We start from the raw sequence: 18590 nt of genomic DNA, 5'->3' as shown, positions 1-18590 counted from the left end.
ACACATCACCCTCTCTCACACACACACACACATCTAGAGACCACATGATGTGAAATAAATAGCTGTATATACAAGAGCCCAAGAGGGCAGCAACAACAACTCATGTATGTACACAAACACACAATACATAGGGTAAAGATTATGTTCAACAAAAAGCTTAGCCCTTTATGTTAACATGAGATAAATAATACAGAAACTGTAAATGTGTGTTTTATTGGATTCCAGCATTGAATAAGTAGCCTTAGACATCAGACTGTCCCACTCTGGCCAAATCAAATAAATAACATTACACAATGTCCCTACCAAAACTTCCTTGTCAAGGAGATTAGAAAATTACCTCATTTTATAAGCTTCACGTACAGTAACTTTAACAGTGGTGATATACTATATATATATATATATATATATATTTCATATTAGTCCCATCTCTAACAACAGGGTGCATTAGTTGGGTTATATCCAAGTGTCACAAATGAATACACAGTTGGAAAGTCTTAGTTCATAGTCAGTCAAATCTGCTAATGTTGAGATGGGGTTTAAATAATTAGCATTATTAGTTATAAGCCCAATCTGATGTCAGAACTGTGTAGAGGGCAGGTTTTATCCTTCCAACTATTAAAAACATGTTTTTCTCTCTTTGTGCAACAGTCATCTACTAACTAACCACCAGCAGTATCTAGGCTACAGTCCTAAAATAAAAGGACTCCATGTGAGGGTCCTCTGAGGCAGGTAACTAACCAACCTGCCCTAGATCTGTGCTTATCCCTCACATGACCCAAATTAAGAGCAATGGCTCCTGAATTATCAAAACACATTTAAAAATAAGAAAAAAAAGTGCAAACATGTCCAGAACCATTTTGGTCAGGCGGTAAACCACCCCACACACCAGAATGTTGTGAAACTAAAAACACAGGACATTAATAATGATTATCACAACTTCACTAGGTCATTATGCACTTGTGCCTGACAGGAATCTCAATGAGGAAACTAACTGAGGAGCCACACTATGACACAGCCTATGGTGTCTCCCTCAGACCAAGGATCTCTACAATAATAATGATGAGGTTTGAGGGAGTGGCTACATCTTTGTGACGTCTACATTTTTAAATCTAGCTTATTATTTACCATGTCTAAATTCTCTCTTAACATTTTTTAAAGTGGCCAAATGTCAGTAACTGTGTATCCCATTCATGCAGTACACACACAGAGGACAGGGTTCCATTACCATATTATGAACAGCCCTGGATGGCTTCACAACCCAATGGCAGGAAACCAAGAGAAAACAACAAACAAAGTCACAACTTCAGAGGCATATGGTTCGACGGTTCCCTCCCTCCCTCTCTCTCATCATGCCTCTCTCTATCCTCCCAGAAAAATCTATGTCTATTTTCTTTATCAGACAGTACAGAATACAAGGCAAAGTCAGGTTGTTATGTCTGCTACAAGTTTTTTAAAAAGAAAGATGAAAGACAAGTGGTCCTTTGTTTCTCTGTGGAATTAGACCAGGTGTTTGGTGGGATGATAGTCCAGGGACAGTCCCTCTTCCACCCACACACACACAGAGTTGAAGAAGGAAGCCAAGGTCAGTTCTTGGGAGGAAACTTTTGTCTTACATACGTGTCTGTCAGATTGAGGTTATGGGTTGGAGCGAGAGCCACAATCACTATCATGCTGGAGAGCAGGGATGGTAGGAAGGGGTCCTTCTGTTCTGCCCCCAAATAAGAGCTATATGGGGACGTCCTGAGCCCCTAACATTGAACTTTGCTAAGAGCTGGCATGAGGTACATGTAGAGGTCTGTTGCGAAGGGAGTTGAGGTGATGGAGAGCTGACTGAATCCCGTCAGAAAAATTAATAAATCACAGGGGTTAGAAGAGAGGACACCCACTAAATCACATCCTTAAAGCTCACACCCCTCCTCCTCCTGTTTGTCCTCTATGCCCACAGCAGAGCTGTTCATCTTCCTCCTCCGGGGCCATGCATAGAGAGAGAGAGATGCATCGTGACACAATGTCAGCTCACTAAGAGGCAACAAGCCACTGCTGGCTCGCACAATGCACTTTGCCCCCACAGTGAGGGATTCTGGGAGTTCCTTCAGGTAACCAGCCTTTGGCTCGTCCACTAGAGAGAAGACCAGAGGTGCTGTCACGTCCTGCTTCACAGAGCTCCCAGCTTTAGGGGAGGTCCTATGACCCCATGGGAGAGCCCACTCCCCACACCCCACCCTGATTGGCTGGAGGGTAGATGAGGGGGCGTGGAGTCGAGGTGAGCACTGCAGAGAAAGGAGAATGGGAGGAGTGCAGGGTACAGAGTAGGGGTATGGTGGAGGAGGCTAGCGGTCTGCAATGCACCCCTGGGATCACTGGCTGGGGTAGGTGGGGTAGCGGGCGGGGGAGTGTCGGCTGTGTGCCAGGGGCATGGTAGCGTGGCGTGGCTCTGAGGGCAGCCGGGTGGAGAGCAGGTCTGCATCAGCGCCAGTCTGAGAACCACCAAACATGTCACCTACAGGACAGGACAAGACACAAGAGACAGACGAGAAATAGTCATGTCTACAGGTGCAGCCTACTCCATAAGCTTCTGTATGATTCGTTAAACTCCAGACCCCATGTTCAAACGTTTACACTTTCCATATTCAGACCAATGTTCCCACTCTAGCCCCAGTGCTGTGTGGTTGAGATTGTAGTCTAGGCTGTGGTTTACCATGGGCTGGGTCCATGCCCCCCTGGGTGCCAGTGATATGGTGCCAGAAGGCACTGCGGGGCAGGATGGCCGTGGGGGTACAGGGGTAGGAGCCCGTCTCAGAACCTTTAGACAACTGACAGAGACAGAAAATACATAGAAAACACAGTATTATATAACCACCCGGGAGAATACTGCGTGTGTGTGTGTGTGTGTGTAACTGTGCCTTACTCTGCTGTTCTTCTCCATCTCCATCAGAACTCTCTTGTGCTGCTCAGCGATGGCCAGGGTGGAGGAGTGGACTCTCTGGTAGATCTGCTCTCCCTCCCGCGTCTGGAATGTGTACAGGCCTTCTCCACTGTCACACATCCTGGAACACACCAACACACACTGCTCAGTACAACATGCATGTGCATACAGGCCATAATATAGGTCATATCAACAATTCATCCTATATAGATATGTTTTTGCAAACAGTCCTTTTGCAGGCACACTGTATTTACCACAAATTGTTCTCAAGCAATTGACAGCCAATAATAATGCATCCTAACCACCACTAGGGGGCAGTGTGGGACTACGTTCTCCGTACTGACAGTACATCACCCTTATCTTTGTCCTTTGGAGGGCACCCTGCAAGTGGACCGAATCCTTTCTTTTCAAGTTTATCAAAGCGCAGGAGGAGATAAGAACGCCTTTCCTCTAATCTATTAAATCAATCTCTTTATGAGGCTCTGCCGGACAGGGCTCCTGTCCGTCTGCGTGTGTGTGTGTGCGCGCGCGCAAGTGCGAGCATGCGTGTGTGTGGTCTGTATGTGTTTTTCACCAAGCTATCTATGGGCTAGGCACAGACAACTGGTTACACAGTCCTGCTTTTCTGCAGCTTTGCGTTCTTCTCCCCATCCCTCACTCTCCATACCCCTCCCTCCTTCCCTCCCTCCCTCCCTCGCTCCCTCGCTCCCTCCCTCCCTCCCTCGCTCCCTCACCGTCCAGCCTCGAAGGTGAAGCGCGTGGCATCTCTTCCGTAGCGGCGCAGGGAGCAGAGCGGCCAGGTGACCAGTTTGGTGCGAGGGTTGTGGATGTCCCACAGGTAGATATTCTCATGGGTGATCTGCATCATACACTCCCCATAGATGTCCAGGTTAGGACAGGGCAGTAGGAACACATTGAAACGCTCTGACAGGGAGACAGGAAGGGATATTATTAGGAGAGAAGGAGAGTGATGGAGTGCTGCATCAGATGACCTGGCCTCCACAATCCCCCGACCTCAACCCAATTGAGATGGTTTGGGATGAGTCGGATGGTAGAGTGAAGGAAAAGCAGCCAACAAGTGCTCAGCATATGTTGGAACTCCTTCAAGGCTGTTGGAAAAGCATTCCAGGTGAAGCTGGTTGAGAGAATGCCAAGAATGTGCAAAGCTGTCATCAAGGCAAAGGGTGGCTATTTGAAGAATCTCAAATATAAAATATATTTGTTTAACACTTTTTGGTTACTACATGACGATGGAGTTGGTGCCATGCAAAGCCACAAAGTGGGTGAACAGGGAGTACAGCAGAAGGCTGAGGACACACCCCTGGGGGGCCCCTGTGTTAAGAGTCTGTGTGGAGGAGGTGTTGTTGCCTATCCTTACAGCCTGCGGTCTGCCCGTCAGGAAGTCCAGGATCCAGTTGCAGAGAGTGGTGTCCAGACCCAGGGCTCTGAGCTTGGTGTCGAGTTTGGAGGGAACTATAGTGTTGAATGCTGAACTGTAGTCAATGAACAGCATCCTCACATAGGTGTTCCTCTTGTCCAGATGTGTTACGTCCGTGTGAATAGCAATGGAAATGGCATCTTCCATGGTTCTGTTGGAGTGGTAGGCAAATTAGAGTGGGTCCAGTGTTCCTGCCATGCTGGCCTTGATGTGGGCCATGACCAGCCTCTCGAAGCACTTCATGAGTGCTACGGAGGGATAGTCATTTGGGCATGTCACCTTGTTTTTCTTTGGCAATGGGATGATGGTGGCCTCCTTGAAGCAGGTGTGGAATAAAGGTTGAAGATGTCAGAAAAGACACCCGCCAGCTGGTCAGCACAAACTCTGAGGACACCGTATTGTGAGTATTCACTCTTTTGAGAGTTTTCCTTACGTCAGCCTTGGAGAGCAAAATCACCTTGTGGTCTGGAGCAGCGAGAGTCTTCCTGGACGGCTTGGTATTGTCTGTCTCAAAGCGAGCATATAATGTGTTAAGCTCGTCGGGAGGGAGGCTTTGGTGGGCACCACACAGCTGGATTTGCCTTTGTAGTCTGTGATAGTCTGTAGTCCTTGCCACATGAGACGTGAGTCCGAGTTGTCGAACATCAATTCAAGTTTGAGTCTGTATTGTCTTTGTGCGTCACTAATGGATATGTGGCGCTCGTACGTGTTTGTCTTGTACACATTGCGCGCCACTGAGTCATCTGGGTTCGCTCTTCTGACATTGAATGCTGCAGTACGGGCTCTCAGCATGGTATGGATATTTCTGTTCATCCAGGGTTTTTGGTTGTGGCATGTCTGAAGTTTTATTGTGACTGTTGAATCTGGGTTTGGCAGATGCCAGGAGAACGCTACCTGCCCCAATGCATAGGGCCAACTGTAAAGTTTGGTGGAGGAGGAATAATGGTCTGGGGCTGTTTTTCATGGTTCGGGCTAGAGCCCTTAGTTCCAGTGAAGGGAAATCTTAACGCTACAGCATGCAATGACATTCTAGACGATTCTGTGCTTCCAACTTTGTGGCAATAGTTTGGGGAAAGTCCTTTCCTGATTCAGCATGACAATGCCCCCGTGCACAAAGCGATGTCCATACAGAAATGGTTTGTCGAGATCGCTGTGGAAGAACTTGACTGGCCTGCACAGAGCCCTGACCTCAACCCCATCGAACACCTTTGGGATTAATTGGAACGACGACTGCGAGCCAGGTCTAATCTCCCAACATCAGTGCCCAACCTCACTAATGTCCTTGTGGCTGAATGGAAGCAAGTCCTCGCAGCAATGTTCCAACATCTAGTGGAAAGCCTTCCCCGAAGAGTGGAGCCTGTTATAGCAGCAAAGGGTGGACCAACTCCATATTAATGCCCATGATTTTGGAATGCGATGTTCGACGAGCAGGCCAGGTAGTGTACATGATCTGATTGGCCGATGTGGGGGTGGGGGATGGCTTTGTAAGCATCACAGATGTTTGTATATCATTTAAATGGTCCAGCACGTTGTTTCCTCTCATGGGGCAGGAAACATGTTGGTGATACTGTATTTTAAACATGCTTGGTTAAAATTACTCATGACAATAAAGACTGCTTCCAGGTGTGAGGATTCTTACATTTACATTTATGTCATTTAGCAGACGCTCTTATCCAGAGCGACTTACAAATTGGTGCATTCACTTTATAGCCAGTGGGATAACCACTTTACAATATGTTTATTAATTTTTTTGGTGGGGTGGGGTAAGGGGGGGTAGAAGGATTACTTTATCCTATCCCAGGTATTCCTTAAAGAGGTGGGGTTTCAAGTGTCTCCGGAAGGTGGTGAGTGACTCCGCTGTCCTAGCGTCGTGAGGGAGCTTGTTCCACCATTGGGGTGCCAGAGCAGCGAACAGTTTTGACTGGGCTGAGCGGGAACTGTGCTTCATCCCCATTACCTGTTGCAGGTAAGATTCTTTCTGGCTAATGTTCATGTACAGTTTGCTGAGTGCCACCTTGGTGTTTGCTTGTGGCGCTATGTACACAGCTGTAATAATAACACACGTGAATTCCCTTGGCATATAGTGGGGTTGGCATTTTAGCATCAGAAACTCCAGGTCAGGTGAACGAGAAGTTTTCAACTTTGGTAAACCAGGAATTGTTGATGAGGAAGCATACACCTCCCCCTGCTCTTACCAGAAGCCGCCGTTCGTTCCATACGGAAAATGGAAAAGCCGTCTGGTTGAATAGCAGAGTTGAGTGTCCATAAACCATCCCACTGGGCACAAACTGGTTGAATCAATGTTGTTTCAACGTAATTTGTCAATGTATTGTGACGTGGAATCTACGTGGAAAATACATTGGATTTGAAAACAATGATCAATAACCAGGTTTCCATCCAATCTTTTAATATTAGTAAAGTACATGTCGGATAAAGAATGTCACGACAGGGCGCACGTGCCAAGACCAGACTGGGCACATTTGCTATAGCCTATAATGCAACATTTTTTGTGGCAAAACCATCAGCAGAGTTGAAAATGCGATGGAAACCCATTTAACTTGTAACGGTAATTTTTATGTCCATTTGATGGAAACATCTTTGGTGGGAAATTGCGCATATTGTTTTTATGCAGATTTTTTTATATTCACATGAAATTCTGACGCCAATTAGATGGAAACCCAGCTAATGTAAACTGTTGTTTTGAGTGTGAAATTTCAACCACAGGATTATGCCATTATTGTAACCAATTTTCAACATAGACAAACTGTGTATAAAATATGTTGAATTTGTACCTTTGAAACAAAGTCTGATTTTCAACGTTTTATGTATATAAATACAACTATAGGCTGGGCAGCACCTCCTACTGGAGAGTTGATCTACAGCTATTCATTTGGTCTCCCATCCAGAGTTTTAACCAAGCCCTGGCCTGCTTAGCTTTTACATTTTTTACTAACTACTACCAATGTGCTATCATGGCAATGATAATCAAGAGACCTCTTAATTACTAAATATATTCACTGTTGCTATCGAAATCATTCCAAAGAGCAAATTAAATGTAACCATATTTTATAAATCATATATCAATTATACTATTTAGGACTATATAGCATTTGCAAAGTCATCACCCACTATTGTTTCAACTCAAGCCACGGTTAAACTAAAAGTAGACAATACATATAATCTAGACCTAGTGTTTCAAGCTTTGGTTGAATTCAAATGTAATCTCCAACTTAATCATTAATATGTTGTATTCACATCTCCATCTCAACCAAAAATCTAAGTTAAAGAATAGGAGTAAGTCAAATTAAAGTACATTTAAAGTTTGATTATATTAGATTTAGTCCTATTCTTTAACTTAGATTTTTGTTTAAGATGGAGACGTGAATCCAACATATAAATTATTAATTTGTAGACAAACTGGATATTGAATTGTGTTTGGTTGTCAACGCAACCAAATATCAACATTTGCAGGAGATGTATCTTCTGCTTGGATAGTTCCATTTGTGCAACTGACTTAGTATGGCTTTAAATCCATACGTTGGATTCACATCTCCATCTCAACCAAAATCTGAGTTAAAGAATTAGGACTAAATCAAAATAAACTTTAAATGCACTTTAAATAAAGTTTGATTTGATTTAGTCCTATTCTTTAACTTTGATTCTTGGTTGAGATGGAGATGTGGATCCAACATATACATGATAAATTTGTAGACAAACTGGAATTTGTTGACAACCAAACACAATACAAAATCCCTTTTGCAATAGAGTAAATAGCCTATTAACTTGTCAACAAGTTAACAAATTATATGTTGGATTCACATCTCCAACTAAACCAAAAATAAAAGTTAAAGAATAGGATTAAGCCAGTGGCTCAGATGAAACTATCCAAGCATTAGATATCCTTCAAATGTTTATATTTTGTTACATTGTCAACAAAACACAATTCAATAATATTTTTGTAATACAGTAAATAGCCTAAAGTTAAGGCTATCTTACAAATGTATGTAACAGTAGTTATTCAACCTTAAAATGACTAACACATCATGGCCACATTCTGAGGTTACTGTAACTATAAATGTCTTCTTATGTAATCATAGAAAGTGTGCATGTTCAAGACAGCATGCAAAGGTTGCAAGGTCTGTAGAGATTTCACAATTGCTGTAATCATCTGCACAGATTCTCAAATGCCATTGATCACTTGCACTATGTACTTTTAATGTAATCTCAACTGCAATCCAGGTCATTTGGTTGTGCTGTTAGATGAAGCACAGTGATAACACATTAAGTTGTTGTATAAATACAAAATATCTGCCATTGTATTCCCATTTGAACTTTGTTGTGCTTTTAAACGGTTGAAAGCGCAGCGATAACACATTTAGATGACAACTAAACCTAAATCAGACATTGTTGTTTTTCATTGGAATTTGGTTGTGCTTTTAGATGGTTGAAAGCATAGTGATAACTTATTGGGAATCCAACAACCTTCTGGCTGTCTTTTTGAGTTGGTGAATAAAGGTTGAAATCTCATTGATCAATGTCTCAACCATATATTACACAAATGTCCACGTTGAAATGACGTGGTGTGCCCAGTGGGATGTCTCTGTCAAGACAAAGACAGCATTCCCTGATGTCCCTCTGTGATTGAAGCCTTGCTCTGAGTTCAAAGTTTATTTTCCAGCAATAGGACATTAGCCATCAGGATACTACGAAGAGGAGGCTGTGTAGCCCATCTTTTCAGCCTAGCTTGGAGTCCCCATTCCTCTTCTTCGTCACTGGCATTGCCTTTGGTCATCTCTGTCAGCAGCAACAGGTAAGCCCGTGTGGGGAACAAAGGATGAATGTAGTATTCCAGATCTGGAAGGCTGAGAGATAAGTGTGTAGCTTCCGATTCATGATCCAGAAGTGTTTGTCGATTGTAGGAAATTATTGCACAAAGACTCTGAGCAAACAAAGTAAAGCAAAGTGGAGCAGGACTGTGTCATGGTGCTAGTGAGACAGACACTCACCTGTATGTTCACACTGAACACCTGCCGCCAGCAGGTCCGGCTCTCCTAGACTGATGTCATTGAGGCGGGTCCCCAGGCATTCGATTGACAGGGTTTTGAACCACTCCTCTGCTTCTAGCTCTGAGTTTAGACCAATGGGGATGCAGAGAACGACGTCATAAAATAGGAAACATCATAGAGGATTGTGCACTGTGAGAAAACATCTATTGCAATACAGTAGGTGTGGTGTGGAGTACCTGAGTCACAGGTGAACGTGCGCGAGGTGTCATCGGTAAAGACGATGGCTACCGCCTGGCGCTTGGTGTCCCTTGGGAGCCTTGTTACATTCTTCACATTGCTGATCTCTGTCACCTAGGCAACATGAGAGGTCAAGAGGTCAGACAAACATGGAGAGAGGTTGAAAGTGTCAGACAAGCTGTCTAAATACTGTATGATGTGCTGCCGGTTGGTCGGATTCAGTTTTCAGAGAGAAAGGAGAGGAAGAGGGAGTGTTGTAGCCAGGTGTAGTGGGGGGCGGGATGTTTTGGAGGTCACCCCATCCTCAGACACTTCAGAGAGGCCTGGTTTCTGGCTGGGAGTGGGAGGCTGGCTTTGATGTGAGCAACGTCTGTGTTACTCTCATCTCCTTCAGCCTCCTGTGTGTGTGTGTGTGTGTGTGTGTGTGTATTGATCCCTCCAGACACGCACGTTTGCACCCTGCAGCTGCACAGGGGGGCTCAGAGAACAGACTGACTGAATGACTGACTTTCTAATGCCACACACACACACACACACACACACACACACACACACACACACACACACACACACACACACACACACACACTTATACAGCCTCAGATATATCACCCACTCACAGTAATACCATACGCACCACACAAAGACATCATCCTTCAAACTGACATTTGCCAATTGAAACGTGACTTATCATGCAGCACTCTCGGGGGGTACCTTAGGACAGACTCTGATGTAAGCTGACTTCTCATCAGTGTACTTCTCCAGTCTGCGTGGTCCTTTACTGGACGACTTCTTAAACACCAGCCAGCAGCGACGGTAAATCTGCAACACAAAAACAACAGTCAGTTAACATACTGCAACCAGCCACCCAACAGCAAGTCAATGTTAACATATCCACCCCATTCAAGCATAATGATTTACACTCTTTTGCTATCAAGAGCAGGCAAACAATGGTTGCCTCTGGTTTACCTGATCAATAAACCAGGAAGCATTATAAGAAAATCAAATAGCATTTAGTGATTAGCAATGAGTGACAGAGAGAGACAGAGAGAACAAGAGAGAAAGAGACAGGCAGAAAATAAGAAGGAGTGCGCCGGGTCCATGTCATCAGTCAAACATTATATATGCAAGACAATTCTATTATGCATATGATATTGAGTTAAGAGGCAGACAGAAGACACAAACTCTCCTGACGGAATAATGAGAAATCCATCGCAGTAATGCGAACAGGCACACAGAGAAAAACACACACACACACACACACATCAATAAGAGAGCTATTGCTTTAGCTGCATTTATCCCCCTTATCTCTGTTATAAAAGGCAGGGCCTTTATTTTATTGATGTTCCACTGTCCTTCTGAAGCAAACCTCCTGTTGCCAGGGCAACCTCAGGACCTGTACAGTACAGTACGGAGCGGCCAGGGCCAGCCATCCCTAAACCAATCCTCACATTCCTCTTTCCCTAACCCATTATCACACCCCTGTTTATTAGCTAGGGGCCACAGAGCCTGGGACAGTGAATCCCCTTAGCGCACTGACTCAGTTATAATGAATATAAAGACCCCAAACTGAGTGACAATGTCTCACTGCTGTTCACAGACAAACACCGGTGTCACTGTGACAGAGATAACAAGACCAATTAAATATGCAATTGTGTTTATCGAGAGATTAAACAAGAGTGCCATCAACAAAGGCACCCCATAATGTGAGCATGCTCAAATGGAGACATGGTGAACGGAAAAAGCGTTGCTCTGATGTGGCGTTTTTAATTGGTGCAGTGAATTTGAACCTTGAGGAGAGAGGAAGCCTTTAAAGAGACTACCTTGGCTGCTCTATTGCTGTTTGTCTGTCTGCTCCTGGTGTGTCAGCGGGATGAAAATGCTACCTTCAGCGGCATAGCTGACGGCGTGGTGAGAGCTGGTGCTCACCAGTCCATTATGTCTCAACGATATTAAGCTGTTCAATGGAGATTGACCTCTGTGTATCTGCCATCTAGCTCCTGGTTCTCCACAATGCTATTCCAAACCAATTGGCTCAGTTCTTCATTGGAGCTGTGGTCTACTATCGTGCCCCCCTCCGTTCTCCCCCTCCCCCCTTCCTCTCCTCCCTCAGCTCCAGCATTCAGAGCAATCAGGCCTTGCCAGACAAACTCACTGTGAAGCCTGGTAATTAAGCTAGTGGGTGGAGGAGCAGTAACAGAGAGGGTTAGACGAAAAAAGAAAGGGAGAGAGAAACAGAGGATATGGTAGACAGGGAAAGAGGGAGAGATAGAGAGGAGTGGGAGCAGTAAATTCTGCTCTGATACCTTGGTATGAGGTACATTGGTTCATTAAATATGAGGAAGTGATGGACGTCACATCGTTCAGAACTAGACTGAATAGTCATGTATTAGCCTACCTTTCTCCCAAAAATATACTTTGAAGCAATCAAAAATCAATTTCAGTGTCTCTCTGATCATGTCACCTCTACTGCTTTTACTATGTGTTCAGCAGCAGGAACAGCCCATCTAGACACACACACACACACACGCCACCCTCCTCCTCCACCACCTCTGACTGAACACAGCAAACCCAAGGGCACAGGCCAGCCACCTTATCCACCTATGCTGTCACCAATTTCAAGGGTCTTTGTCCCCCAGAAGAGAGGAGCGATGCTCCCTGCCCTGTCGACCCAGGCCTAATGCATTTTAAACAGACTGACCCAGCCACCCAGCCAAGTCAAAAAGCACAGGTCCTGACAGCACCTATAGGGAGAATTACTCTGGCCACCACTGACAAACAGACAGAGAGAGAGAGAGAGAGAGAGAGAGAGAGAGAGAGAGAGAGAGAGAGAGAGAGAGAGAGAGAGAGAGAGAGAGAGAGAGAGAGAGAGAGAGAGAGAGAGAGAGAGAGAGAGAGAGAGAGAGAGAGAGAGAGAGAGAGAGAGAGAGAGAGAGAGAGAGAGAGAGAGAGAGAGAGAGAGAGAGAGAGAGAGAGAAATACATTTTGTCCCCACCTTTATCTGTTGAAAGCAAAGGTGCCTGTAACAATGAGATTTGTGGAGATGGTCTCCCATTGTATTCCAAATGTCCCTGCTCCCATGCCATTTCTGAACAGTGAAAAGGCAGTATTTTGTAGGTTGCAATTGATATTCCAGGCAGGTAGACATGGATTCCTTGTTTGCATGGCTCTCTCCCCTGAGGTGGAGCTAATCCCCTGTAAACAGGCCGGGAGGCGTGGGCTGAGTGAGTGAGTGAGTGAGTGGGTGAATGAGTGAGAGCTAGAGAACCTTGCATTAGTAGGGCATGAGTAAGGAACTATTGATCTCCCCAGTGTGGCCGATAAGAGAATGTGAAAAGTCAAGTCACACACTTACCGAAAGTGGGCTCAGCATTCATAAGGGTTATCAATGATCAATATCATAGCCATTACATCCCTTTAAGAACCCTTTCAGAGAGTGATATCTGAGCTCTTCTTTAGACACACTGACGGGAACACAAGACTCCACATACAGTGTAGTGTGTAAATACATTACACACAGACCCACACACGTGTACTACATCCTGCACCACTAATGTATCTTCCCTGGTCAGTGGTTTTGCTACTGCACTCAGATTGCCCTCCTCAGTATAATTGGTTCCACACTGGTTCTCCTGCCCATCCCGGGCTCCCTGCTGCCCCAGAAGGAGCCAGAGGCGGTTAGCCTACATTAATCCCCCTAGCTCCCAGGAGATCCTGCCTGTCACAGCAGCCCAGTTTGGACAAGCCCCACCCCAGCCTGGTCCCAGGATTAATCGGCTAATAACGCTAACAGGTTGACACCACGCTGATATCCAGCGTATTATACAGCACACACACACACACACACACACACACACACACACACACACACACACACACACACACACACACACACACACACACACACACACACACACACACACACACACACACACACACACACAAAGGACAACACAAACACACAGGACAACACACAAAATGAGGTTAACTATCACAAACAGAGACAACACACAAAATCAGGACAACACACACAGGCACCAAAATACACACACACACACACACACACACACACACACACACAGGCTGTGTGGTTCAGAATATGAGAAATGTGCAGGTCTGAATAGAAAATGAATGGGAATGATTGGCACCATCTTATTCCAAATCTATTCACCTAGAAATCTGAAGGGGAAACATGAGTCACCATCCAATCTTTCTAAGCTGATCCCATTGGAAGCTCAAAATGACTGGCTCCTCAGGGGGCTGGCTCAGGTAGAGAAATAAAAATGGGGGATGAAAAAGGAGAGAAACAGGAATAGAGGAGAGAGATAGAAGAGAGAGCTAGATCTGTCACTGTAGCTGTGGGAACAGTCTCAGAGAGGCAGGGGGATTGTGAGGTGAAGGGAGTCCATTTGATTTCTGATGCTTGTTATTTTCAACTCCATTCTCCCTCCCATCAAAACAGTAGTTTGACCTAACTCCATTAGGATTGTCTGAACTTGAGAAAACAACGTTTTGAGGTTTCGCTGGCAATTTTTCCCAACCGCTGCCAGTTACAAGTGGTGAGGAAACAAAACCACGAATCCGTCTCGTGTCAGTGTAATATCTAGCTAGAGGCAATCTACGCATCATACAGTCGGCTCTGTTTATATAATGGAAAGGCACATGATCATTCTGACATTCCTAGACTAGACACACGGTGGTAGGTCAAAACAAGGAGAGATCAGGACAAGCTGTTATTCCAGAAGGTTCTGCCCTGTCTGAGTCAGTCAGTCAGTTCAATCAGCCCTCTCTCTCTTCAGGTGGGATTAAACATTTAACACGTCCTCGCTGACATTGTGTTTATCTAAACCACATCTCCTCAGACCTTCTCCATCCTCCCTGATCAACCTTGGCTCGTCTAATTGGTTGATTCCCCAGTAAAGTGTCTTATGATGTTCCTCCGGCCTGCTTATAAAACAGGGCACAGTCAAGTGGGATGGCTGCGAAGCAATTAGGGCCGTTCCTCCACCGAGGCTAGAAGAGGCGAGGAGAGGCCAGCTAGCACAGCGCTACCGCTACGGACCGAGCGCTAACGGAAGCAGAATGCTAAACAGCCTCTTATTAGTCTGATTGGGGTGCTGCAATTTAACTGAAACACAGCAGGAGGGGGAGTTAGAAAGGGAAAGGGAGAGTGAGGAGATGAGGGAGAAAGAGAGAGAGTTAATTAGCCTGCCCAGAGGACTGGGGGAGTCAAGGGTCTTCTGGGGAGAGTGAAAGTGAGAGCTGGAGGGGAGGAGGAAGAGGGGATGGGGGGAAGGAGAGAGGAGGGGGAGGACAGAGCAAAGAAGCGCAGTGGTCCGGAACAGCTCTGATAGGCTATGGAGGAGAGACAGAGATGGCGAGGCCAGCTGTCCAGCCTTAGAAGGCCAGAGTGGCAGTAGACTGGCATGGTTTTGGCAGGAGAGGAAGGTGACTGTCTGGGTACACATTTGATGTGTTTGAGTGCTTGTTCTGGTCTGTGCAGACAGAGTGTGCTCGTATGTGATAAGAGAAGTGGACAGGGGCACAATGATACATTTTGTGTTCATACACAGTGTTTAGACTAGAGTATGTGTGAATTCGTGCACGTTTGCTTTTTTAGGGTGTGTGTGTATATATTTTCATAGCTTGAATCTGTGTAGGCATGTGGTGTGCTTACATTCCTTTTGGTATGCATGTGGTATGCTTACATTCCTTTTGGTATGCATGTGGTATGCTTACATGTCTTTTGGTATGCATGTGGTATGCTTACATTCCTTTCCGTATGCATGTGGTATGCTTACATGTCTTTTGGTATGCACATATGATAGTAGTGTAGTGAGAAGATAAGCGTCAGAAAGCAGACAGGCTGCAGCAGACAGCTATTAGACAGCTTCTGGGTGCTAGACTATCACACCCAGGTCCAGCTCTACCTCCTATGGGACCCTCAGCTGTCAATCACAGCCCTTTACCACGCTCACTGACACACAGAGGAACATTCAGCAAACACAGAGAGGAATGTTCTCCCCCAAAACCACAGGGCTTTATAAAATATAAACTACAAAAACAATAGCAGGGAATTGTTTCAGAGATGAAAGCCAGAGCACCAACTGGACCATAGTCTTCAGAAGTCTTTAATCAGGCTAGCTGTGGTGTCAGAGAGAAATGGCCAGTTGGGGCGGCTGTCCTCTGAAGCTAGCGTTAAAACAGCTAACAGAACACAGGCTTTGTTTCAACTGCTAATGCGGACTCACACATGACATGGCAGAACTGGAGGATAAGCAGGAATACGGCTGTAATAGCATTAGCGCCACATAAGCGGGAGTTTATGACATTGTGTTGTTATTCTGTGCACAGTCATAATATAGAACAGCTGGAGGGGAAAATCGACTTACAATTAGGAAGTTACATTTGCTAAACAATGACAGAGTGAAGGCCTCTGATTTCACTTTGTGTGCTCACTGTAAGGAGAGGCAGAGAGAAGGAGAAGAAAACAGGGAGAGATGATGATTGGTAAAAAAGAAAGAAGAACAAAAGAGATACAAGCAGAAATGAAGGAGGAGAAAATAAGCCATGAAAAAACATGCAGTGACAAGATTCCAGAGAGAGAGAGAGAGAGAGAGAGAGCAAGAGAGAGACAGACAGACAGAGAGAGAGAGCAAGATAGAGAGAGAGAGAAAGAGAGAGAGAGAGAGCAAGAGAGAGACAGACAGACAGAGAGAGAGAGGGTGTAAACCAAACTCAGGTAATCCACTGCTTGCCTTCCCCGGGGAGGTATGTGTCACAACCCCCACACTACCACAGTAACCACAATCCTGCTGAGTGCACACTTCCTAGCGACTCCCCCACAGAGGCATGAAGGAGAAAGAAATGTAGGTGAGAGGGACAGAGAGAGAGACAAGCCTAACTACTGTTGGGGTGTTCTCCTCAGGTCAGAAACCCAAGACCCTGCCTCATGTAATAATTAGTCAGAGAACAGAAGAGACTTCATGCCATGAGACAGAGATAGAAAGTGCTGGAGGGAGGTATGAGGTTCATTGTACAGGGTTAGCAGGGCTGGGGGATGCTGAAGAAGGGATTATATGTGGGTGGAAGAGGTGGTAGAATGATAGATATGGTTAGGGGATAGAAGAGAGGGGTTAGTCTGATGGTCTCTTTGGGACTCTCCAACAAGGCCCCAAGGCATCATCAACATGTATGCACACCACAATAAGAGATACTGGGCCAGAACCAGCTGAGAGAGAAACCAGTTTGTGTGTGTTGTGTGTGTGTGTATTTGTGTGTGTGTGTTTGAGTGTGTGTGTGTGTGTGTGTAGCATATCAAATCCAGCCTAGAGGGGGAGCACAGCTGTAAGTCCACTCTCTCCTCTGGGTAGGTAGAGAGATACAGACATGGGTAATCTCTCTTTAGAGCTACCGTGTCTGTAACTGAGTCTGTGCATCAGAGGACTGCCACACCACACTGACACTAAGCCTGTATATTTACCCCTGAGCACAGAAACACAACCACAGGATTAAACTACTACTGCACAAACTACTAGCCTAATACTGTTTTTGGTTCCAAGTGAACCCTTTCACCACTAAAAGGTTCTAAGTAGAATATTGTTTACCACTAAAGGGTTCTACCTGGAACCAAAAATGGTTCTATGGGGAAAATGACGAAGATCATGAGCCTTGCCATACAAATCTAACCCTTCTTTTACCAGGCTGTGTCCTCACCAGACAGTATACCTTCCTCGTCTAATAAAGGCATTTTCTCACAGAACAGGTTGAAGCCAGTTAATTATTCCACTGACACACGACGTGTCACACTCACTCCGCCTCTGTGCTATCAGTCTCCTTCTGATAAGGACTTGACCTCTGTGTGAGGACACACCTCAGTCTGGCTTCACGCCAACACAGACAAAACAATACCGCGAAATGAGGGAAACCAAAACGATCCATTTAAGGATAATTTTATCTGAATAAATAAAAAATGTCATTATTGAAACCATTGAAAGTCCTGTACAGTTTCTCGGAGAATCGTTAAAACTAAAGCAGATAAATTGTGCTTGGCAGTCGTTATTATGACTGGAGGCTAAAATGTCAGGCAGTTTGTGCCATACTGACTAATATTCATAAGTGTATAATTAAAACATTTCATTTGTGTTCATTGACATATAATTCATCTGACTCATCCCCAATAGATTAATTCCAACAACCACATGTACGTCATTCAGTTCTGACTCATGTGAATTACCATACTGATATGCATACTTCATGTTCATATTCATAGATTGAAACAGAGGTGAAGAGAAAATCAATGAATAAATCAACCAACAAACTGTATGTCACCACAACCAGGCCGTTATCCTCCATCACTTCCTTGTTTTATTTTCTCTTTCATGAGATACAGACAGTTGTTTTGCATCATCTTTTGTTTTGTTTAAAAAAGTATCTTTATCTTCCCTTGGGCAGACATGCAAAAGCACACACAAGTACACAATCAGACAAGCACACACACACACACAACCCCCTCGCTAAGGACGGAGACCCCCCAAAGACCCCCAGTTCAGTTTGGGGCTCCACTCACCCCCAGTTTCCTGCTGCGCATGCGGACGTATCCCTGCTTGACGATGTCGTTGAAGTTGGAGGCCATCTCTGTGGGAGCTGGGACCTGCTGGGGCCTACTGAGGCTAGCATCCAGTCCTTCAGTGCTGCAGTCCAGCCCTGCACCTAGCCCTCCGCCTTCCTTTCCCCCCACCCCCCCACCCCTCTTCCCCTCTTAAGTCCTGGGGTTACCTTCTCCCTCCTCTATATCAGCCAAGCCTTCCTTTTCAGATCCTGTTGCCCTCAGACCGCCCTCACTCCTCTATCGCATCTCGTTGTCCCCTCATCCCTTCGTTGCAGTCCCTAAAGAAAGAGAGAAGGAGAGAGAGAGGAGAAGAAACAGGGGATATATTATTCATTAAAGTGGCAGGAGAGAATGGTGGTGGCTTGCAGACAC

At 45.3% G+C, this 18590-nt stretch overlaps 1 protein-coding gene across 1 annotated transcript; it reads right to left on the bottom strand.

Moving 5' to 3' along the window:
- Nucleotides 1-1938: 1938 nt before the first annotated feature.
- LOC311111431 (docking protein 4-like) lies at nucleotides 1939-18260 on the bottom strand. Its single transcript, XM_084154146.1, has 8 exons — nucleotides 18177-18260; nucleotides 10322-10429; nucleotides 9607-9721; nucleotides 9371-9490; nucleotides 3661-3850; nucleotides 2909-3047; nucleotides 2699-2813; nucleotides 1939-2500 (listed from the first exon to the last, which is right to left on the bottom strand). Exons 1-8 carry the CDS (start codon nucleotides 18240-18242, stop codon nucleotides 2358-2360), a joined length of 996 nt encoding a protein of 331 aa, XP_084010272.1. The 5' UTR covers nucleotides 18243-18260; the 3' UTR covers nucleotides 1939-2357.
- Nucleotides 18261-18590: the final 330 nt, after the last annotated feature.

The sequence above is a fragment of the Coregonus lavaretus genome, assembly GCF_964263955.1.
Source record: "Coregonus lavaretus genome assembly, chromosome: 37".
Lineage (NCBI taxonomy): Eukaryota > Metazoa > Chordata > Actinopteri > Salmoniformes > Salmonidae > Coregonus > Coregonus lavaretus.
This window is presented reverse-complemented; position numbering and strand designations above follow the sequence as displayed.

Coding starts and splice junctions, on each gene's coding strand:
- LOC311111431 (XM_084154146.1), bottom strand. CDS start 18,242: ATGGCCTCCAACTTCAACGACATCGTCAAGCAGGGATACGTCCGCATG. Junction 10,430..18,176: donor TGCGCAGCAGGAAACTGGGG/GTGAGTGGAGCC, acceptor TTTGTGTTGCAG/ATTTACCGTCGCTGCTGGCT. Junction 2,814..2,908: donor AGATGGAGAAGAACAGCAGA/GTAAGGCACAGT, acceptor TGTCTCTGTCAG/TTGTCTAAAGGTTCTGAGAC.